Source organism: Crocuta crocuta, unplaced genomic scaffold (assembly GCF_008692635.1).
Source record: "Crocuta crocuta isolate KB4526 unplaced genomic scaffold, BGI_CrCroc_1.0 scaffold48, whole genome shotgun sequence".
Classification (NCBI taxonomy): Eukaryota; Metazoa; Chordata; class Mammalia; order Carnivora; family Hyaenidae; genus Crocuta; species Crocuta crocuta.
Window position 1 is genome coordinate 2,633,630 of NW_027533089.1, and position 23,885 is coordinate 2,657,514.

The following is a 23,885-nucleotide window of genomic DNA, read 5'->3' on the forward strand; positions in this document are numbered from 1 at the left end:
CCCGCAGTTGTCGGAACCTTCCTGCGGCTGCCTTCCCGGAAAGTTACTTGGTTTGGTCAGGTCAGGTGGTCCATCACGTGAATGACTAGAAGTTGTTACCTTGGGGAAGAAATGCGGGAAAGGAGAACTGGCTTTTGGAAGTGGGCTAGAAACTACAAAACCGAGCTTCTTGGGAACTGCCTTTTCGTCTAACAGGAAGTGGAGCGTCACCGAAAGGGAGGGGCGGCCACTGGGGGACTGTCCCCTGCTTCAGGCGCTCACTTTGCGGGCGGTGTTTTTCCCAGGTTATCAATCCAGCGAATGAGGCTGGGTGGATGCACGCTGCTGGGTTTAGAAACCCAAAAATCAAAAAATGAGCAAGCGAGAGGCCCCTTCCGTTTTATGAGAACCAGGCTGCGAGCAAGTAAATCGGCTGTCCGCACTGCAATCTTCTGCACTCGAGGTAAGGAAATAGCAAAATGCTTTCGTGGTAAAAAACATTTTTTTTGCAGTAAGGATGTAAGTGTGTTTTGCTCTGGTTCTTGGAACTTTGTGCGTGACTGGGGTAGGGATTCGTTGGCTTTGTTTTTGAAAATGTAATTTTTTTCAATGTTCATGTTAATTAAAACTGCTGTGTAAAACATTAGAAATTAAGTCCGGGAAAGAGCATTTTCTCTTTTGCGTTTTTGGGCATATATTTCATTATTTTAACTTAAACATTGAAATATTCTTAATCAGTAGAATTTACATGTATATTTTAGGAAGCTTTTATATTAGCCATAGATTTTGAATTTTACTCTACTGCACTGCTGGGGAAACAATAAGTGGGTGCAAACTAAGCTAAAGATAAGTATTTCCATGTTAATTGGGTTTTTCACCACACGGCTTTATTTCAGTATGATAAACTGGGGAGGGGAAGGAGAGATGTATAGAAATAACCAAATTTCAGTAACTGATTTCCAGTGTTCTCTTAATTCATCAAGGTCAGCCGCAATTTGAGCCTGTATTTTTGTATTCTGCCTTTGAAAATAAATTCTGCGTTTTATCCTATATTGCTACAAATAAGAAATTGCTCAGCTGGTTTATGGAGAAATCTGCATTATCCCTTTCAAGTAGTGTTGGAACAAGTTGGAGAAATGAAGTTTAATTTCAGTTATGTTGGTTTCCTGGGACTCCCCAATTGCCCCACTCCTCATCCAGAAAGATATAGATATTCCCAGGAATGCTTTCTCCCTTTCAAAAGCGGCAGTACCACTTCATTTCTTTCAGTCTTGGATGGCATAATTACCAACTTCAATACTAAAGGCATTTTGTTGGAAATATAAACTGGACACTAGTTAAATCAGGAAAAGTTCTATGAGTGGAAAATGTTTGTGCCTCACGTCTTTTGTCGTCTTGAAATAATATTTCTTCTATGTACGTTGATCAATATATATTGTCATATCAAAGTTAGTTAGTTTCTTTCATTCAGCAGTCATTTAATGAGTGTCTACTATCTGCTAGGCACAGGATGAGAGGAGGGAAATAATTACAAAGCCAGCTAAGTTAAAAGTTCTTTCCCTGGAAGGATTTTATGGGAAGAAGCAGCTGATGTGAGGAGAGAGGGTGACAGGCAAATCAGTCTAGGATTTTAGAATTGTGTGATGTTTAATGTATGCACAAGGTATGCCCTTGGTGTATCAAAGGGAGACAACTGTCATTCAGTGAGTCTTTTGGTATATACCAAGCCTTTTGTCCCAGCCATAATATTGTCCCTTCAATAACGTGTGTCACGAAAGAACATTATTTCGGAAAACCAAAAAATGATTCTTCAGCTCAATTCAGGTGGTCATTACAGATGCAGGATTTTGAAAGACTCCAATCATAATTCTTAATTCCTTCGTGTCTTAAGAGATTAAATGGGTTTTTAAGGTTATCAAATAGATACAGTAATGAACATTTAACAGTTGTCAGTAGATTTCTGCCCTGCGCTTTTGAACATTCATTTTAGATCATCTTCTACTAATTAATTGCACTGGATTAACTATACGGACTATACAATGGAAAAAGCCCCCAGCTTCTCAGTCATGTGACTGAGGACTGTGAGAAATGAAAGCAGAATGAATGAAGGAGATGCTTATCTCCAGTCAGAGTTCCAGCTCCTTTCTGGCCGTTGTCAGTAAGGAATAGGAAGGATGCCATCTGTCATTTCTTGGTGACCAACCCTGGCATTTATCTGCAGCCCAATTTAGACCCCATGCTTTTTTAGATGCTTCAAATTGAATGCCCTGTGAACCTCCAGTGAAAAAAGACACTGTGCTGGTGGATAAAACTACAGATTCTTAAAAATCTGGAAATCAAGCCTAAGTGCAAATTGCATTCCAGGGTTTTGCTCCATGGCGCGTATATATATGGCATATAGGTTTTGATTGTGCAAACCCATTAGATAGTCAGGATGATGTGGGGGTTTTTCCTGCTTCTGTATACTTCCCAAAGATGAAAACAAAAATATAGCAGAATTGGCTCCAACCTCACAGGACGACATTCTCTATCTCACTGCCTAAACATAACTTTTATTTATTATTTTTTTATTTTCTGAGCAGCAGGCAAAAGTTTATTAGAATATAAGATTAGAAAGGAAGAATTGTAAGAAAGCTCTCTTTACAGAGAGGGGACATTCAAAAGTGAATGCCCCTACATGTAACTTTTAAAACACAGAATACCTAATTTTAATTTCTAAAAATAATTTGAAGCCTAGAGACAATGGCATTAAAAGCATTTTTAAAAATCTCCTGATGACTGACAAAGAACATCACAGAAAATTCTTTGATTTCCCCTAATAGTGCCACGAGATCCTGTCCCTATCAATTAAGAAGCCATAAAGAAAATTTTTAAAAAATTAAAACTTTACCATAATGAGGTAAGTACCAGTATTTTTTTGTTTTTTTAAAAGTTGTGGTAGAGTACACATGATTGCGATCTTAACCATTTTCAAGCATCTAGTTTCATAGTGTTAAGTATATTTACATTGTTGAGCAACCAATCCCCACAACTGTTTCATCTTGCAGAGCTGAAACTGCATACTCATTACCCGAGCCCCCATTTCCCCCTTCCCCCCAGCCCCTGGCAACCACCATTCTACTTTTTATCTCCATGAATTTGACTACTCTAGATACCTCATGTAAGTGGAATCATGTCGTTTTTGTCTTTTTGTGACTGGTTTATTTCACTTAGCATAGTATCCTCAAGATCCATCCATGGTGTAGCATGTGTTCGAATTTCCTTCCTTTTAAAGGCTAAATAATATTTCATTGCACGTATATAACACAGTTTGTTTATCCGTTCTTCTGTTAATAGATATTGGGTCACTTCCACCTTTTGATCATCGCGAGTAATGCTGTCGTGAACATGAGTGTAGTACCAATATTTTTACCTGAGAAAAATGATTTCCTACAGAGGTACTCTTGTTTCCTTGGAAATCAAAGTTCTTACTTGAGCCACGATCTGTTAGAAAATACTGTGAGGCCTCTTTTTAGTCTTATCCATTGAAATAGTTCCGCTTATGGAATAAAGCCAATAGCCATAGAGTTGAAATATTCTGGTAGACTAGAACAAAGCTAGAGATAAGAGACTGTGCAGAAGATGCTGAAAATACAAAGTGGCTCAAGTGCGAGAGTTTGGAGTTTTGTGGGACCTGCCACGCTATCCGTGCTCAGGGAAAATCATTGAATATGCCCAGTCTCAGCGATCCCATCTACAAAACAGGTGGAGATGTTTGACTTTCCTTCTCTAAAGGTTTGAAACATTGCTGATTTGAGATACTCTATAGCACACGGAGGCCAGAGGTCTGACAGTTTTCATTACTATTGCTGAGCAATGTGAGGGCAGGAACTGGGTGGTCTGTGCCTTACCATCCCTGCCTTACAGGGCCGGAAAGTGCTGCGCACATGGTAGGGGCCGGTAAAGGTTGGTTGACTGCTGGATATTTACCACAGTCTTTCGCCTTCCTCTAATAACGTCAGAAAGCTTATATGAATCAGGATTGCTTTGATGTTAGGTTTGCTCTCTAAAACTACTTATAAATTATAATTCACACGTATGAAATCTGTGTCTCTTAGAGAGCTATTTTGGAATGTGAGTTTATTGCTGAAAACCCGTTGTTTTGTAAAAGAAAGAGGTTCCGTAGAATATTCCAGAGAGCTGTTGCCTGACAGTCTTGCCTTCCCTCCATTTTCCTGTGACTAACACAGAGAAGTTCAAATGAAAAGCTCTCTTATCCTAGAATGGTAAAAGTCATATATTTGCAGATGTACTTGGTTTCTTTCTGACCCATTTCTGGAACTAATTTTGCATGGCACTGTACTGAGCTAAAAATGCTTTTCTATTTCTAGGCTTTCTTCTTAGGATGCATTGACTCCTTGGATCCTTACAAGTCGTGGATGTTCCTCTTAGAAATAAAGCCATTCCTGCTCCTGCCCCTAATACATGTCCATGGAATTAGTCATCTCCAAACACCATCATCATCTTCATCTTCATCATAGCTACAATTAATTGGCAATTCCGGGAGAAGCCTGCAAGGCTAAAACAAACTTTTATCTAGCATAACCTGGTGCTCTGAGGTAGAGAGGACCTCGCTGTCTGCCTCCCTAACCAATGGATGGATTAAAGGAGGCAGTACTTAAAACAAACTTTACGCATAATATGTGTATGTTATTTCCTCTTAAATGAGTGATGATTAAGCAAATCCAGTTGATTGACAGTAGCTGTCCAAGGAAGTATTAAAAAGGAATATGATGCTTTTGTACAGGCTTAGGAGAAAAAAAAAAAAAAAAAGCCAGGACTGTTAGACAACCTTTGCTGTGGATATGGGGTGGGATTGGAGAGGAAAATGGAAACACGGCTGCTTATTGGCTGTTATCCCTGCTCTCAGTGCTCCCCTTGGTGTTCATTCAAACCTGATTTACCTATAGAAGAATGGCTCACTCAGCCAGACTGCCGACAGGAGGACTTGATCTTCAGTGTACCCAGTACCGAAGTTCTTTCCCTACAGCCTGTAGTGAGGAAGGAACTGCAGCTGCAGCATCTATGTATTCAAATACGGTCTCGCAGTAGCTGTTTATCCACCTGCTTTAGCACTGAAACTGTTTCAGAACCACAGTTTCAGAATGCAGGGACGGCAGGACGGAGCCTTCTAAAAGACAGGCTTTAAATTGGCTATCAGTGGGGCGCCTGGGTGGCTCAGTCAGTTAAGCATCTGACTTCGGCTCAGGGCATGATCTCATGGGTCGTGGGTTCAAGCCCCGCACTGGGCTCTGTGCTGACAGCTAGCTCAGAGCCTGGAGCCTGCTTCAGATTCTGTGTCTCCCTCTCTCTCTGGCCCTCCCCTGCTCATGCTGTCTCTCTCTCTCAGAAATAAATAAAACATTAAAATAAATAAATAAATAAATAGGCTATCAGTGATCTTATATAAGTTGGTGGTTAGACTGTGAATAAAAAAGACTAATCCTGTTCATCCTAATTGCCAGTCCATGACACAGGTGACCCAGATTGTGGCCGGCTCAATGGTCCATTCAGAACACTGTACCGTTGATCAGATATACAGCAGGATCATAAGATGAATCTGACACGGTAGACACTTTCATTTATTAATACTATAAATCTGTTCCCACTCCCGTTTTTCCTGTTCCTAAATATTTATAAGTAACACAAAATAACTTATTTTGATGTCTTTAGAACTGTGAAGAAAGTAATGGGAGTTAAGAAGAGCCTTGTAAGAACAGATGGATTCTTCAGGAGGGAAAGTGAGGGAAAATCATTTAGGAAGCAGAGAATAGCAGTTGGTAAAGGATGAGAAAAGTGGTATGGCACTTCTAAAATAACAGCGAAAAGAATGAATTTCTAGAATATGGGGAAAATACTAACAGCCAAACTTCCCAGGCTACCGTAGAGCACCTGGGAAAGACTTGTGAAGAAAAGTGACCTTTCATGTACTATTGTTAACATTCTGTGTTTTGCCATGAAGCAAATTCTAGTTTGTGCAACTTGAAAATTTTAATGGAAGAGGCTTACTCCAGGCAATAGTGAATACACTTGGGGGCAGTGTTCTCACTTAGTTTCCTTTTTCTGCAAATTGTCCTGAAGTCTAAGGTTTTTGGGGTTTTTTTGTCAGTTTCTGAACCCAAACGAAATTTTCATTTCGCAGCTAGGTAAGATTGTGTTGTCTGTTGGTTACTTTTTTTTTTTTAATGTTTTTATTTATTTCTGAGAGAGAGAGACAGCGTGAGCGGGGGAGGGTCAGAGAGTGAGGGAGACACAGAATCTGAAGCAGGCTCCAGGCTCTGAGCTGGCAGTCAGCACAGAGCCTGACGCGGGGCTCGAACCCACAACCGTGAGATCATGACCTGAGCCGAAGCTGGATGCCCAACCGACTGAGCCACCCAGGCACCCCTGTTGTCTGTTGGTTTAAATCATGTGTGGTGCCTGCCGGATGGAGTCCTATAGTTTCTGATTTTTGTTAGTCCCTAAAGTCCCTAAATTTCCCTTGGGGAAATTCACAAGGGTGATCTTATCTAACAAGTGATGACTCCCCCAAACTCCCACCCTGCCCCAAAGCAGATCAACTCATTCTCGAAGAGCTTCCATAAACACAAGTATGTACAAAAGTATTTTAACGCAGAATGTCTTTGAAAAGATGCGGGGGGAAAATGAGAGTTGTGGGACATCTTGTATTTATCAAGTAGCCTGGCCCCGGAACTGATGGTAGAAAGATGGCTTGAGCTTGAGACCACGTTTCATGCCTGGCTGTCCTAGTCACCAAATGGGGGATGACCCAGGTTTCTTACAGAGGGATGGGTTTCTTAGGCACTGTATAGGCTTAACTGGACCTTTGTTTGCATTCATTTTAAGTTTATTTTGTTAGTTTCAGGCATTTCTTATCCACTGTGTTGTTGAAGATAACTTAAATGTAGATTCCCTCACCTCATTTGGATCCCCTCAACTCCAAAGAGTGGAAGCACCTGCTGAAATGGGCCAGGCACTGTTGTGGGCTACAGAGACTAACGGAAACTGCTCTCCAGATAATAGTCAGACTCCAGAAGGAACATAGTCCATGGTCATAATACCTGGAAACAAAGCCTTATAGCAGTATGTTCTGAGTTTCCAGGAGCACTGAGGATGAGAGCTTGAGAGGAACACTCGCAGGGGATGGGATGTTTGAAAGGTACTTGGCCGGGGGCGGACGGGAGTAGAAGTTTGTCAGGTGGGGATCAGGAAGGGCTTTGTGGATAGTGAAAAGAGCATGTACCAACACATGGTTGTACAGCACACTGGCTGTCGTGTATCATAAGAGAAGAAGCCTTTTGTAATTTGCCTCAGATTGAGCAATATGTATCCATGTGACCATGAACCTGGTCAGAGACAGCTAATCAGTTGCATCATAGCCGTCTCTTCCAGCCCCTCTCGCATGTTCGTGGAAGGAAAATCCCAGGTTCTGAATTGGCTTCTGCATTCCACTTTGGAAATGATTTTATCTCTTGGCAGCTGCAGGCCCTTTTCTGAGCATCTATATTCTATAATCATCAGTTTTTAGGCAAGTACATATTTTGGAGGATGAACCAGAGGAAAAAACAATCTGTACAATGTGAGGCAAAGCTTGTAGTGAAACGGCAGAATAATTATTGCCCCTCCGCCATCTGTGGCATCAAAATGAAAATGACAGCTTCTCAGTGCACAACGTCAGGCTGCTCACTGTGTTTCCACTTTCTGAGTCAGAGGACATAACTAATCTTTGTTCATACTATGCTCTAGCATATTTGTTTTCATCTCCTGTCTGGATTATTGTTGCTTTGTCAGTCTGAAGGAGCTGGCCCTGAGAAAAGAATTATTCATTCAACATTCTGCAGCATTCCTTCTAAGGGGGGAATTTTGATGGATGATATAAGTAAATATCCCACTGAAAAGTGGGTTTTTGAAAATTCAAATTGCCTGGTCCATTTAGAGACAGCATTAGAGAATTTGCAACTGTTGCTTTATAAACTATGTGTTACTTACTTTCTTATTCTTCTACCTACATTTAAGAATTTTTTTTAACAGTTCAAATGATGTTCTTCCGAAAGCTGTTCAATTCTCAGATATTAAAAAGTTTCTGGGGTGCCTGAGTGGCTCAGTTGGTTAAGCTCCGGACTCTTGATTTCGGCTCAGGTCACGTTCTCACAGTTCATGAGTTCAAGCCCCACGTTGGGCTGTGTGCTCACTGCACAGAGCCCGCTTCAGATCCTCTGTCTCCCTCTTTCTGGACCTCTCCCACTCACACACACACACACTCTCGCTCAGAAATATATAAATGTTAAAAAAAAATCTTTAATTCTGACATAGTAACCCCACAGCTCCCCTGCTAAGTATATACCCCAGAGAAATGAAAACATATGTTCACATAAGAACCTGTTCATGAACATTCATATCAGCATTATGCATAATAGCAAACTGTGGAAACAACCAAAGTATCCAGCAACTGATAAACAGATAAACAAAATGTGTTATATCTGTGAGGGGATGGAATGTTATAGGGCAACAAAACAAATGAATGAGGTATTGATGTATACTATGACACGGGTGAACCTTGAAAACATTATGCAAAGTGAAAAAAGCCAGCCACAAAGGCCTTGTATTGTACAATTCCATTTATATGCAGCATCTAGACTAGGCAAATCTATGGCGACTGAGTAGATCAGTGGCTGCCTGGTACTGGTGGGGAAGTTGGGGGAAATGAGAATAGGGAGTGACTGCTAATGAACGGGTCTGGAGTTTCTTTTTGGGGTGTTGAAAATGTTTTAAAGTTGGATTGTGGTGTGGTTGCACAAATCTGAATGTACTGAAAGCCACTGAACCTTTTAGTTGACCCTTTAAACAACATAGGTTTGAACTGCAGGGGTCCACTTACATGCAGATATTTTTTTAATAGATACAGTACAGTGCTATAAATGGATGTTCTCTTCCTTATGATTTTTTCTTTTTTTTTTTTACATTTTTATTTATTATTGAGAGTCAGAGCATGAGCATGGGAAGAGCAGTGAGAGGGGGAAACAGAATCTGAAGGAGGCTCCAGGGTCTGAGCCGTCAGCACAGAGCCCGACACGGCTCAAACCCACAAACCGTGAGATCATGACCTGAGCCGAAGTCAGACGCTTATCGGACTGAGCCACCCAGGCGCCCCCCGTTACGATTTTCTTAATGACATTTCCTTTTCTCTAGCTAACTTCATTGTAAGAATGCAGTATATACTACATACATTCAAAATATGTGTCAGTCAACTGCTCATATTATCACTAAGACTTCTTAGTAGACTACTAGTAGTTACCTTTTGGGCGGGGGGGGAGGTAAAAGTTATAAGTGCAGTTTTGTGCAAGGTGGAGTGGTTGATGCTCCTAATCCCTGTGTTGTCTGAGAGTCAGTTGTACTTTAAGTGTGTGAAATTTATGGTATAGGAAATACATCTCTTTTTTTGTTTTTGTTGGTTTTTTTTTAATGTTTATTTTTGAGAGCGAGAGAGACAGAGTGTGAGCCAGGGAGGGGCAGAGAGAGAGGGAGACACAGAATCTGAAGTAGGCTTCAGGCTCTGAGCTGTCAGCACAGAGCCTGGCATGAGGCTTGAACCCACAAACCGCGAGATCATGACCTGAGCCAAACTCAGATGCTTAACCGCCTGAGCCACCCAGGCACTCCAGAAATAAATCTTAATAAAGTTGTAAAAAATACTCCAGCATACTAAGTATGAATATTTATATTATCTTACAGATAGTGACAGTCTTATGTACTGATATTTTAATCCATGCTTGCAGAATTTGCCATAACACAGTGGAAGAAAGGGTCACGGACTGTGGCGGCAAGGGAAGTAGATTCTTTCCCTGGCTCTGTTGCTGGCGCGCCACAAGCAGCCGCACAGACCTGGCAAGTCCCTTGTGCCTGGACCTTGAGTTCTTTATGAAAAAAGGAAGTTGACTTAGAGGGCTCTGAGCTCTCTTTCAGCTTTCTGAGTTTATGCATTTGTGCAGTAAAGCATATAAATGTTGGGGCAGCTTTGGAGCCAAGGCTTGATCGCTTACAGTTTATAACCAAAGCAGTGGGGTTTTCAGAGGCCACCTGGCTAGCACTCCTTCCCCCAACATGGTCAAGTAGTCTTGTCAGGTAAAATATATGTAGGCCAGGGTTTCTCAACCTCAGGATTATTGGCACGCTAGGCTGGATCATTCTTCCCTTTGGAGGGATGTCCTGTCCATTACACGATGTTTAGCATGACCCTGACACCTGCCCACACGATAGCAGCTCCTCCCCCGTCCTGACAATCAAAAATGTCTCCAGTCTTTGCCACATGTCACCTGGAGAACAAGGTCATGCCCAATAGAAAACTCCTGGTGTAGATGATGCTAGAATAACAATATGAAAATAATGGATGTGCTCTCTATCTATGAAGAACTAACAAGCTAACATGTGCAAAAAATACCACTTGGGGGATCTTTGATTTTTCAGATAATCAGGAGAAGAGGAAGAGTTTGTTGTGTTATGCTGACATCTACCATGTTTAATCTACTGTAGTCATGGATAGGAGAAAGGCAGAGAGGGAAAAGTCTAAGAGCTGTCAGATCCCTTTTAGAATGAGACAAGGTGTCAGTAAATATATACAGGCATTAAAAAGAAATTTAAAAAATCTAAGAAGGTGTTGGAATTGAGGGCAGGAGAGCTGGGAGGTACCTTCTTGGTTCTTTGCACAGAAGATGTAGACCATCCAGACGTATTCTTTCTTGTGTCTCCTGTTCAAAGCCCAAAGCTGTGAATTAGATGATAAGTCCCTTCTCTAGAAAAAGAAGAGAGGAAAGCCATAAACTGGAATCCGCATAGCCAGTGAAGTCATCGTGACTCTCCCAATGGATTCGGAACTGTCTCTGGTGGGCCTGCAGGGGGCTCCACACTTCACCTGTTCTCCAAGTACACACGGGCCACTTGCACTGTGGTCTATGAAGTTCTCGCTCTCCTTGCTTTTCTAGGCAGACTAAAAATTTTACATAAGCTTATTGGGTTGCATTATTTAATAAATACCACATAAAATATTTACACTGTATTTCTAAAGATAAATTATTCATACCTCCCACAACACTTTTGATACAGGTAAAATAAGGGATTAGAAGTTATCTGAAAGAGGAAATTTCTATGATGGGCATGGGGATAAGTCCTGCTTGAGAATCTAGACAAGAGTGGAATACTCACAACTGTCTTTGACAGTGTGTATTTATAGTAGGCTATAGTAATTCATCTTCATTACTTTTTCTAGACTAAAACTGCCAGATAGTTATCAGTGTCTACTTCAGAAACTAGAAACACTTCTGTGTAAGTTTTACAACATGCTGTTCCTACTAAGCTGTGGAAAATGAACAAAAAGATTTCTTTTTTTTTTTTTAATTTATTTATTTTTGAGAGAGAGAGAGGGGCAGCGTGAGCAGAGGAGGGTCAGAGAGAGAGGGAGACACAGAATCTGAAACAGGCTCCAGGCTCTGAGCAAGCTGTCAGCACAGAGCCTGACATGGGGCTCGAACCCATGAACCGTGAGATCATGACCTGAGCTGAAGTCGGACACTTAACCAACTGAGCCACCCAGGTGTCCCGAACACAAAGATTTCAATCAGGGTCTATTTTAATGCAATTGCTGGATGATTTTTCACTCTCAGTATTTATAGCTAGCCATTTTTATGCAGAACTGAAAATATGTTTTATGAGACCGGCTTTTGATTCAATACATTAGAAGGATTTTCAAGGCCTTTGAACCAAGATTATTAATTCATATGGTTTGTTTTTGGTTGACTACATTAATAGTATGTGTTGTTTTAGTAAGAGGGTGCATGCAATGAAAACATTGTATTCTAAAGCCTTAAATGAGTGTCCTTGAAAAAATAATCATAGTAAAGCTGAGGTTACTTCAAAAATAAATTCATTTTATTCATATCTTGAGTGAGGCCATGATAAAAGGGGAAACACAAAATTGCTTTTCTTAACAGAGCAGGCTGCAGAGAAAGTCCAGGAGAGAGGATCTTTGAAAACTCTCTGTAAAGGTTACTACAAGGTAACATTGCTGTCCAAATCTGGACTATTGAAAAGTGAAAGCTGCTGAATGACAATGACCATCCCCTTGATCTTATGAATAACGTCTTTCTTCACTTGCACAGGCCTCAGCGCACTATGCAGTCAGGGAGTGTATGCCCCCACACACCCACCCGCCTTGGAATTCTTCATTCCCCTTCCTCGTAAACTTCAAAGGGAGATGTTAAAGTCATGGTCCATATGGACTCTCTATGACCAGTGCTGAACTATATATACATTGTTTCTACAATTAGAAAACACACTCTACCACATGAAACAAGATCACGAGAATGGGGTTGTCCTTTGAATTCCACCACTGCTAAACCTCCTTAATGAAAAACAAAAGGTCGACTGAACATCATTTGGAAACTAAAGTGAGATTTCATTGGGAATCTAGTCTGCGGGATGGGAAGATTTAGACTCCAATGTGAGGACTGCCTGTGGAATGGTGGTGTGGTTTAACAAGCCGAGTTAAACCACAGGTGTGAAGTCGAGAGCTTAGGTAGCCACACACACTGCACTCTTCCAAGGAGATGGAGACAACTGGAAAAAACAGAAAGCACAACCATATAGAGGCAACGGCTTGGTACAGTGAGCAGACCACAGCTGGGAGGGAGCAGTAAGAAGTCTCCCCTAGCTTTATCATAGGGGTCTGCATTGTGGAATGGAGGAGGGTGTTCGTTTATCATACAGCCTAAGAAGAGAAATTGTAGCAAAATGTCAGGGTAGACTATGGATCCATTAAAGTCATCGAGAATGATGACTCATTCTCATTCTTTCCGGTTCTAAGATCTATTTTTTAAAAGGCACTTTTTAAATGTTTAGAAGCGTCTGGTTAATTTTTGTTTTCAGTCCTTTTATAGGTAAATGTCTTTGAACATTCGTTTTCCTCATTTCTGACTTTTGCACCTGAACAGAGCAGTCAAATGGAGCTAGGATATATGCTAAGATATATAGGAAGGCTCAGCTGCCCAAATACGCGATAAGGACTTACAAGCTTAAGGAGGCTTGTGGAGAAATAAGTAAAGTCTGGAATCAGAAGCAGAACTAGCAGAAGAATACTAAAAACAACAGCAACAACTGAAAGTCAGCAGCACTCCCAAAGGAGGCAGCAGGGGTGAGAGTGACTGTATCGGAGGCTAGGAAACCAAACCTCCACATCTCTGTAGAAATGCTTGCAAGGTTCAGCCTTTTCTGATGTAAGTGATTGAGAGGTCTGAGCAGACAGAGATGTTGGCCGGTGAGTGTCCAAGCCACAGGAATCGGGTGTTTGCTCACCTACTCTTTGGTAGCCATCTCAGGCAGATTCTTCAGGGACAGGAGGGACAGGAGAGGACACAGCTGATTGCAGTACCTCCTGACCCTCGTGAACTGTGAGGGAGGGTGATTTGGAAGCTCCAGAGCCCTACCCAGTTCAACCTGACCTGAAATTCAGCAGTATATTCCTAGTCCATAATGATGAACAGCCTGGCTCTGGCGGCAGGTTTTCCCGGGTGTAGATTCCACAGCTATTTCTTAGTTCTTGGTAATCTTGAGAAAGATATTTAACCTCCATAAGTATCCAGACTACAGTAAACGATGAACTAGATCCTGTCCCTCCCCTGATCAAAACCTTCTAATGGCTTCCCGTCTCAATTAGAATAAAATCTAGGGGTGCCTGGGTGGCTCAGTTGTTTAAGCACCCAACTTCAGCTCAGGTCATGATCTCATGGTTTGTGAGTTCAAGCCCCACATTGGGCTCTGTGCTGACAGCTCGGAGCCTGCAGCCCGCTTTGGATTCTCTGTCTCCCTCTCTCTCTGCCCCTCACCTGCTTACTCTCTCTCTCTCTCTCTCTCTCTCTCTCTCTCTCTCAAAAATAAATAAACATTTAAAAACAAATCTATATTCCTTCTTCAGCTGACAAGATCTCTGATAATCTATCTGCCCCTTGCTTATGTCACTCTGATTTATTGTCTTCATTACTACTATCTTAAATTACCTTTTAGTTTACTTTGTGTTTGCCCCTCTCTCCTGATTCCTATGCTTCTAACAGCAGAGACCTTGTCTGTCTTATTCATTACTGTATCCACAGAACCTAGAACAGTGCCTGGCACAGTAAGTGCTTATAGCTATTTGCTTATTTGATTGAGGGAATAAGTACCCATTATGACATGTAAAGCTCTTAGTACAGGACCTGATAAGTAGTACACCCACTATAATTGTTTGTTGCTGCTGCTACTACCATTATTATCTGTTTCTTATATTAGGGCTCTGCTTATGATTTCATTTGGAAAAAAGTTTGCTACCAGAAAGCAAGTTTAAATCTGTATACTAAAATATAATTGACCTTTAAACAATTAGAGGGTTAAGAGCGCCAACACCCTGCACAGTTGAAAATCCACATGTAACTTTTGACTTCCCAAAACTTAACAACCTACTAGTAACTGGAAGCCTTACCCATAACATAAATAGTCGATTAACACATATTTTGTATGTGTATTATATATTGTATTCTTACAACAAAGTAAGCCAGAAAAGAGGAAATGTTAAGAAACTCAAAAGGAAGAGAAAATCCATTGAAAGTGCTATGCTGTATTTATTGAAAAAACTCCACATACTAAGTGGCCCCACATGGTTCAAACCTGCGTTCTTCAAGGGTCAGCTGTATACATGTATCAGAACATCACATTGTACACTTTAAATATATACAATTTTTATGTCAAAGATCTCTCAGTAAAGCTGTTTGAAGAATGAGCATACTACTGAAAGAAATGTCATCCCATTTGAAAAAATAATCTCAGTTCCAAATTTTTCACATTAAAAGCAAGACAAATTTTTAAAGGCACTGCTTAATTCTTCTGGCTTCTGTGTAGATGATCTTTTGTTCATAACTGCATAGCAAGCAGCCCAGGAGGTTAGTTCACTGTACTTTTTATTTTTACCTTTAAGTGGCCGGGAGAACTGTGAATTTAAATCAACTAAAATAGGGGCCCCTGAGTGGCTCAGTCGGTTAAACATTCAACTTCAGCTCAGGTCATGATCTCATGGTTTATAGGTTCAAGCCCTGTGTCAGGCTTTGTGCTGACAGCTCAGAGCCTGGAGCCTGCTTCAGATTCTGTGTCTCCCTCTCTCTCTGCCCCTCCTTTGCTTATGCTCTGTAAAAAAAATCTTAAATCAACTAAAATAAGGTTAACCTCTGTCCTCCTCAAAAAAGCAAAAACAAAGGGACACCTGGGTAGCTCAGTCGGTTAAACCTCTGACTCTTGATTTTGGCTCAAGTCATGATCTCATGGTTCTTGGGTTCAGGCCCTCACTGGGATCTGTGCTGAGAACATGGGACCTGCTTAGGGGTTCTCTCTCTCTCTCTCTCTCTGTGTGTGTGTTCCCCTCCACTGCTCACTCGAGTGCTCTCTCTATCTCTCTCAAAAGGAAATTAAAACAAAAAAACAAAAAACCTGGGAACTAGTAAGGATGCTAACACTCTGTATTTTATTTCCATTTCTATTCCAGGTGTTGCCACATCTGCAAACTTCCTGGAAGAGTGATGGGGATTCGAGTGCTTCGTTTCTCTTTGGTGGCCATCCTTGTGCTGCTGCTGGTAGCCGGGGCTCTGACCACTTTACTTCCAAATATTAAAGAAGACAAGATGCTCACTCTGCGTAGGGAAATAAAATCCCAGGGCAAGTCCACCCTAGATTCCTTTACTCTGATTATGCAGACGTACAACAGAACAGATCTCTTATTGAGACTTCTAAATCACTATCAGGCAGTGCCGCACCTGCATAAAGTGATCGTGGTGTGGAACAACATTGGGGAGAAGGGACCCGATGAGTTATGGAATTCTCTAGGGCCTCACCCTGTCCCTGTGATCTTCAAACCACAGACAACAAACAGGATGAGAAATCGGCTCCAGGCCTTTCCTGAGCTGGAAACCAATGGTGAGTTGCAGCTGGGTTTTTAGCAGGCAAGGGCTGCAGCTAACCAGAGCTGGGAGGCGGGGGTGTGATTTCTGGCCTTCAGTCCTAATTATGTGGAGAAAGTAGGGGAAATTGAATCAAAAGAAAGCACTTTGAAAAACATAAGGGGCCAATTTTCCACATGTCAAGAGGCAGTTTCCTCGGGAAGAAATCACACACATATTGCAACAGTGACAAACAGGTTACTGTTGTGAAAGAAGATACGCTATAATTACGTATTTTATAGAGAGAGTAGTAAGATGGCATTCGGCTTATGCTTAATGTCTTTTTTTTGCCACTTCCCTTTTCCTTCCATTCAGAGCAGTTTTGTGAGCATTGCAATTTGCTTAAAAGACCCTCAGTTTTATTTATTTGTAGGATCATTCGTTTCTAGGGTAGTAGATGATAACGGCATGATAATTTCCCCCTCGGGCAATTATAAAATCAATTACAATTCAAATATACACTTTTCCTGCTACAAATCTCTCCAAGAATACATTTCTTGTTTACTAATTTTGTTCATAAAAGTATTCATTTGAATGATCTATCTAAACACCATTGCATCATACTAGTTTTGTTCTCATTTCCAAACTGTTGGATTTAAGTTTTTCTCTCTTTTGTTTTCAGCGGTGTTAATGGTAGACGATGACACGCTAATTAGTGCCCAAGACCTTGTCTTTGCTTTCTCAGTTTGGCAGGTAATGTGGCTCTTTGCTTTACAAACTCCTCAGTATAAAGGCTTATCTAGGGTTTAGCCAGGGCAGTGTGGATTAATGTGGGAGACACCTCAAACAGCGTAGGCAGTATTTATCTAAAAGAGAAGTTTGGTACATGGTAATCAAGATTTCTTGTGTTCAGTTAAACCAACCTCAAGTTATGGTATCCTTTATCTGTATTTGATTTATGTTTGGTATACTGGGGAGAAGAGCTGGAACTACTTTCCAGAAAACAATGTGGAAATGATCTGATGCATCAAAGACTGGAATCAAGAGATATTTTCTACAAGGCCACAGATATGTGTCTCAAAAGAGAAGTGTATCTCTGTATTAATATTATACATAACTTGCTTTAACAGAAAGCGTTTTACACCCACAAAATTTAATCCTGATGCTGGGACTCCTTTTTAGAAATTGGTAACAATAATAATTCCAGTGCATCATTGTGGTCACCATTTTATTTATTTATTTATTTATTTATTTATTTATTTATTTAGGTGTTTTCCTCAACCATGGCTGGAGTAAACAGGAGTACATTGCTCGTCATTCTGTAAAAAAACTTTTTTGCTCTTAATATGTGTTAATTAATAGTAGCTGGCTTTTATAAGCTGCAGTTCAGGAGCACCTGGCTGCCTCAGTTGGTAGAGCATGCAACTCTTGACCTCAGGGTCATGAGTTCAAGCCCCACAAGGGGCATGGAGCCCACTTAAAATAAATAAATTAATTAAAGTGCCATGTAGTATCCAAAATATTTGGGGCACCTGGGTGGCTCAGTTGATTAAGCGCCCAACTCTTAATTTTGGCTCAGGTTATGATGTCACAGTTCGTTATAGCGTGGAGCCTGATTTGGATTCTCACTCTTTATCTCCCCCGCCCACCCCCCAGGCACTCTCTCTCTTTCTCTCTCAAAAGAAATAAATAAACTTCAGAACAGAACAAGTTGTAGTACAGTTACCTACGACCTGAACTGCATACCAATAATCTGAGGCTGTGTCAAATAATTTAACACTAGGCTGCCCAATACTGGTCTAACTTGCACTGTAGTACCTCTCCTTAATTAACTACTTGGGATATAAGAACATTAGATATTAATGGTAAGTGGTCACAATACTCTGCAGATACCACTGCTCTCAAAACTGTAGTTTCTAACTTTATGCTGAGTATACTGATCAACAAGTTTTTTTTCACCTACCAGCACTTTTTCCAGCCCTGTAAATAAAAGCTCTTTAGGCAAAAAAAAATCTAATGTAACACTCCAGCTGTGAAATTTCTATTTCAGGTAGGACATCAATTTACCTAAAATGTCAGGGGTAGAAGGAAATAGAACCGTGGTTAATTAGAACAATCCAAGTAAACCATAATTAAAGATAGATAAATATGATGTTTAGGTTTTTTTCATAGAAGAATAATCAAGAACAGTTTCAGTCCATTGCCCAAGGTAACCCAACTCCTGAAGTCAGTCCCATCAATGCCCTGCATAGTATAGTGATGTGAGCCAGAGAGGCAGGCAAGGCTGGGATGGACGTCTCTCAGGTCTTTGTACTGCTTAGCGCTGTGACTCTTCCTCCTCTGGTCATCTGTGGAACTTCACTCATCCTCCTAGATGATGTAAATGGCACAGCCTCTCTAAAGCCTCCCTTCCTTTATCCTTGACCCTCTGACCTTCCCTTTGCCTCCCAGCAACCAGCTGTCACGCTGTCCTAGGTGCTTCCAGGAGGTTTACCCAACTGCATGTACAAGCATCTCGTAGTATGGGAATTCCTTATTCACATATCTGGATCATGGCCTCCCCGGACTATGAATTAACCCACCTGATGTGTGTGTGTGTGTGTGTGTGTGTGTGTGTGTGTGTGTCCCCCCGAGTTTAATGTCTGTTCATTAAATGAGTGAAACACACTTATGAGATTGAACTGAACCTTTTAACTCTATACATTCTTACATATTTTCCATGCTTCACTGGTTTTCTCTGGTTTGGTGATTTTTGTTTTATTTTTAGTTACTCTAATCTTAATATTTGTTTTACTGCTGTCTTTTTTTCCAAAGATCCTGATGACATCTCATTATATATGTTTTCTCATATTTTTTTTAAGTTTATTCGTTTTGAGAGAGAGAGAGCAAGCAGAGAAGAGGCAGAGAGAGACAAAAAGAGAGAGAATCCCAAGAAGGCTCCGCACTATCCGTGCAGAGCCCAGAGCCAATGTGGGGCTCGAACTCACAAACTGTGAGATCATGACCTGAGCCAAAATCAGGAGTTGGGTGCTTAACTGACTGAGCCACAGGCACTTCATATTTTTTTTGTTTTATTTATTTATTTTTTTAATATTTTTATTTATTTCTAGGGGAGAGAGAGAAAGCGTGAGCAGGGGAGAGTCAGAGAGAGAGGGAGACACAGAATCTGAAGCAGGCTCCAGGTTCTGAGCTGTCAGCACAGAACCTGATGCGGGGCTCGAACCCACGAACCGTGAGATCATGACCTGAGCCAAAGTCAGTCACTTAACCGACTGAGCCACCCAGGCGCCCCATTTTTCTCATATTTTTAAAAAGGAAACACCCAAGCTGAAAAGGGAGAAAAATATAACATTGTTTAAGATCAACCTTGACTTTCAAGAACATTGAAATCAACATTGGAAAACAGTAGAATCATAAATGTAGATCCATAATTTTATGTACTCCTAAGAGATTAAAACAGTTTTTCAAAATAATCACACTGTGCCTTCTTATCTGCTGTAATAAATAGCATTCATAGAGTCAGCTTCTCCTGCAGCAAACTTTAAAGAACCAGACTCCTTGGTGACTAGAATTTATTAATATCAGATAACGTTTGAACTAAGAGAACATTTGTAAGGTTAGAAATTTTGTTAGCGATTTAGGTTGCGATGGAATTTGACCTGCAAACTAATCAGGACATAGATTTATCAAGTTGCCTGGAGTTAGATGAAACTGAGATATAGAAGCCAGGAATAAAATAAAGCTGATACATCAGTTCACTTCTCTCTTTAATAAATAATTGCCTTTTTCACCATGTCTGCTCTAAAGAAATGCCACCCTTAATTGTTCTTTTTCCACCTTTTCAGCAATTTCCTGATCAAATTGTAGGATTTGTTCCTAGAAAGCATGTCTCTACTTCATCAGGTGTCTACAGTTATGGCGGTTTTGAACTGCAAACGCCAGGGTTTGGAAATGGTGACCAGTACTCTTTGGTGCTGATTGGAGCCTCATTCTTCCATAGCAAATACCTTGACCTCTTTCAGAGGCAACCCGCAGCTGTCCACGCCTTGATAGATGAAACCCAAAACTGTGATGATATTGCCATGAATTTTATCATTGCCAAGCACACTGGGAAGACTTCAGGGGTATTTGTGAAACCTGTCAATATGGGCAATTTAGAGAAAGAAACCAACGGGGGCTATCCTGGAATGTGGCATCGAGCTGAGCACTTTCTGCAGAGATCTTATTGTATAAATAAGCTTGTTAGTATCTATGATAGCATGCCTTTAAAATACTCCAATATTATGATTTCTCAGTTTGGTTTTCCATATGCCAATCACAAAAGTAAAATATGAGAGTAAAACAAACAAAATCAAACCTCAAAACTGCTTGGTATTTGAGTAGCTTCTTCTGCACTAGGATTGGGGGGGGGGTTGTTTGTTTGTTTGGTTGGTTTGGTTTTGGTTTTAGTTTAGTTTTTCTTTTTTTTTTTAAGCAACATCATGAAATTTTATCCACTACAGAAGTCTCTACAAAGGAAAAAATGTACAGTGTTTCTAGGACATAAAAGTCACGTGAACTTCAAAAGCCAAGAATATGGTACTCTCTGGTACTCTCTGGACAGGTCTTCTTTCAAGGAGTTTTCCTCCACAGAGAGAACTCCTTGGCCAGCGATTTTAATGTTTACATTCTGAGACTTCTACAGTTTCGTTGACTTCCTGGCATTTGCCTTAAGGACGGATAGCAAGTTGTCTCTAGGATCAGAAACTCCAGAGAAGCATTTCTCAGCGTTTTCATTAAAGGATGATCGTTTTCATTTGAAGCCTGAAATGCCTCGTTAGCAAAAGCCTGTGGTGTACAGAAAAGCCATGTGAGGGGAGGATAATCTCAATCCCATATAAAAACAAGCAGAAAACTCATGACTACCAGTGCTTTCATTGTGGTCTTCCCAGCACTAACGCGGCCTGGCATAGTTTCGATGCATCCATCACTGCTTTTATTTTCGTTGATACGTCTGTTGTGACTAGGAGTGTTCGTTTCGGTAGCTGAAAGATGTCTCGTTGATTGCTTGGTTTTTGTGAACATTTACTGCATGGATCACAGAAAAGTGTAGCCTGCGTTTCTCATGTGCAATCTATGTGCAGTAAGGAGTGAATGTGTTACTAGATTCAGGTAGCGCATTTTGTCCCTGAATCTGACCTTGAGAGTATACATTCATTCCTATATTTTACAGAAACCATGTGTTGTTGTTTAAGAAACTTCTAAAATAGTCTTCTGAAAAAATGTTTAATTAGGACCTGGCAAAAGTTAAAACCCTTGGTATCGAAAGACTTTATTGTTAGGGCATAGGTTACTCATGGACACTGAAGAGTTATATGTATTAACACAAAGTTAATCTCGTATTCAGAGCTGCTGCTGCTTCCCACCCCCCCAAAAAAAAAGGTTCAAGGTACCATTCATCATGATGAAATTTTGATTACAGAGATACAGGAAAAAAATAAGAGAGCTGAACTATAGCAGAGGAATTTTATAGGGAGTCTGCATCAGCAAATTGTCGGATTGCTCACTCTGTTGCGTGAATTAGTATCTGTGTTCCACGCAGTTGGGTCCTTGTTCACACTAGTAGCAAGGGAATATTTACTTAAGCCCCATCACCTCCTCTTCTACTTCCCCCTCCTCCTCCCATAATGTCATTATATTCTCATAATTGCAAAGCTGTGAAAACATTATAATAATCATGGTTAATGTTCCAACAATGAGGTCTCTGCAATTAGTCCAGTCCAGTACATGTTGTTTCTTTACACTGGCATGTGTATGTGTCTTAATGCAGTCAGATAAAACCAGTAGAACTCGGAACCTCACTAAGAATCTATAATGTTCATTATCTGCTTTGGCCAACCTTGGTAGTGACTTTTTGCTTCTTGGGATTCCACTGGCAGATAAATAAAATAAACTTCTACCGTGCAGATGTTCTGTTAATTAAGCAGACTCACGTTTTTGTGGTTGGTATTTTTACAATTGCTAAACATTTTAATGCACTGCTCAGGGTAAGGCAGAGGCATTAGCTACATTCTCTGGGGGGAGGGGAGATTCTTCAGTGGGAAAATATTCCCAGATTTTATTTCCCATTCTGTGTTCTCAAATGTGTCTGAGGCATCACATCAGTTAATCATGTCATGTTTTTCAGACAGTATACAGCAAGTATGATAACAAAGTGAAGGTCAACCTGATACAAAGACCCTTGCATTGTGGCTGGAATTCTGGAACTGTTTTTCTCTGCACAGCTCTTATTCTTGTTCCACATGATCAGGAGAAGAGATGAGGCTCAGGTTTAAAACTGCATGAGGAAAATGATGTAGCTCAGAGGTGAGGTGTGCCAGGAGAGTGGTTGGATTCAGATCCTTCCTCCATCTCACATGGACTTAACTTCCTGGAGCATCACTTTCCTCATCTGCAAAAATGAGAGTACCTAGGGGGATGTTTAGAGAAATAAAGGAGATAGCTTGTATAAATATAGTCCAATGCTTTGCCCATCTTAAATGATCAATACATGAAAGCTGTTGGGGTATGTTCTTGATAGTAAGTGCAGTTAATTCTACAACTTACCCCCTGGTATTAGAAAGGTCCCTGGGCACACCAGGTGAAATATTCAAGAAATTATTTCTACATAACAATGAGCAGAGAACCAAGGCAATTTTCACATCATTTTCTTTAGTTCAAATGCTCTTTTTCTTACTCTTAAAACACTACCTATTCAGTCTGACAATTTTGGCTTATTCAGAACAGCAGAACAGCGTGAAGAAGAAATTAAAAGCACACCACGACAGTAACAATGGCTAAACATGTTTGTGTCTATTCCTCCTGACTTTCCTAGGCATCGATTTTAAGAACATAATTTATTTAGCATTTCATTAGATGGATACACTATAATTTATATAATAAATCATATACCATTTTGTTTGACTTGTTACTATTATAACAATATTTGGGTAAGTGCCCTTGCCTTTGAGCTATCTATAATGATTCCTTTATAATAAGGCCAAGAACCTCAATACCTGGATCTACCAGGTATGTGTGTTTTTCGAGTTTTGGGGACATATTGCTATGTGCTTCCAGAATCATTGCCATAACTGCACTATTAGTACCACATCTGAGGGTACCTGCTTCCTGTCAGGTTTCCCAACATTATATATTATTTAAAGTTTTCTTTCCTTTTTGTATGTATAAAATACACGAATGTTGCAGGATTTAGAAGGACTTGGCTATGTTAAGAACTTTGTTAAGAAGGCTGAAAACCAGGCCATCAACTGTCAAACAAAAGATTCAAAGACAGTATAAACTTCAGGAAGCTTTTGAAGTGTTTCTAGAAACTCTTTGCTCCCAGGCTTGAAGTATCGGCAAGGGGTTGCTGACCCTTTGCTGGTCCCAGAAATAAAAAATTTGGATGCAGCAACAGAAAAAATGCTCACACTTGTTCCTCTTAGAAAGACCCAAGGCTTTGACCCAAAGGTGTGTGTGCATGCTCCTGTGTGCACACTCACGCACATTTACGGATGCAGAGGGAGGACAGGAGAGGAGGTACAGGGAGTGGGGAGGAGGGTATGGAGTGGAGGATCATGCTGTGATGGAGGAAGGATGGGGAGGTGCCAAATCTCACTGGCTGCTAGGGCTTCAATGGTGAGCTGTGATCATCCCCTGCCCAGTGCTATTTCATAAACCAGTGTTTATTCTGCAAGGGTTCTTCAGATTTCACTCTCTCTCTCTCTCTACTCCCTTCTTGCTCCCTTCCGTTCCTCCTTTTCTCTTCTTTAAAATTTTTTAAATGTGTATTTCTGAGAGGCAGAGAGAGAGTGTGAGCAGGGAAGGGGTAGAGACAGAGGGAGACACAGAATCCGAAGCAGGCTCCTGGAGGCTCTGAGCTGTCAGCACAGAGCCCAATGT

General features: G+C 40.8%; 1 protein-coding gene across 4 annotated transcripts in view; it reads left to right on the plus strand.

The window, feature by feature from the left end:
* EXTL2 (exostosin like glycosyltransferase 2) overlaps window positions 1-21,908 on the plus strand; it is a 22,486-nt gene extending 578 nt beyond the window's left edge. The window contains exons 2-6 of one of the 4 annotated variants that reach the window (XM_077746113.1): window positions 285-442; window positions 2,802-2,878; window positions 15,575-16,002; window positions 16,648-16,718; window positions 19,811-21,908. In XM_077746113.1, the coding sequence (XP_077602239.1) occupies window positions 2,874-2,878; window positions 15,575-16,002; window positions 16,648-16,718; window positions 19,811-20,299 (993 nt within the window). In that variant the 5' untranslated portion in view covers window positions 285-442; window positions 2,802-2,873 and the 3' untranslated portion in view covers window positions 20,300-21,908. Of the gene's footprint in view, window positions 1-97; window positions 443-2,801; window positions 2,879-15,574; window positions 16,003-16,647; window positions 16,719-19,810 lie in introns of those variants that run through there. The other 3 variants (XM_077746116.1, XM_077746115.1, XM_077746114.1) reach the window with 3 other exon arrangements.
* Window positions 21,909-23,885: the final 1,977 nt, after the last annotated feature.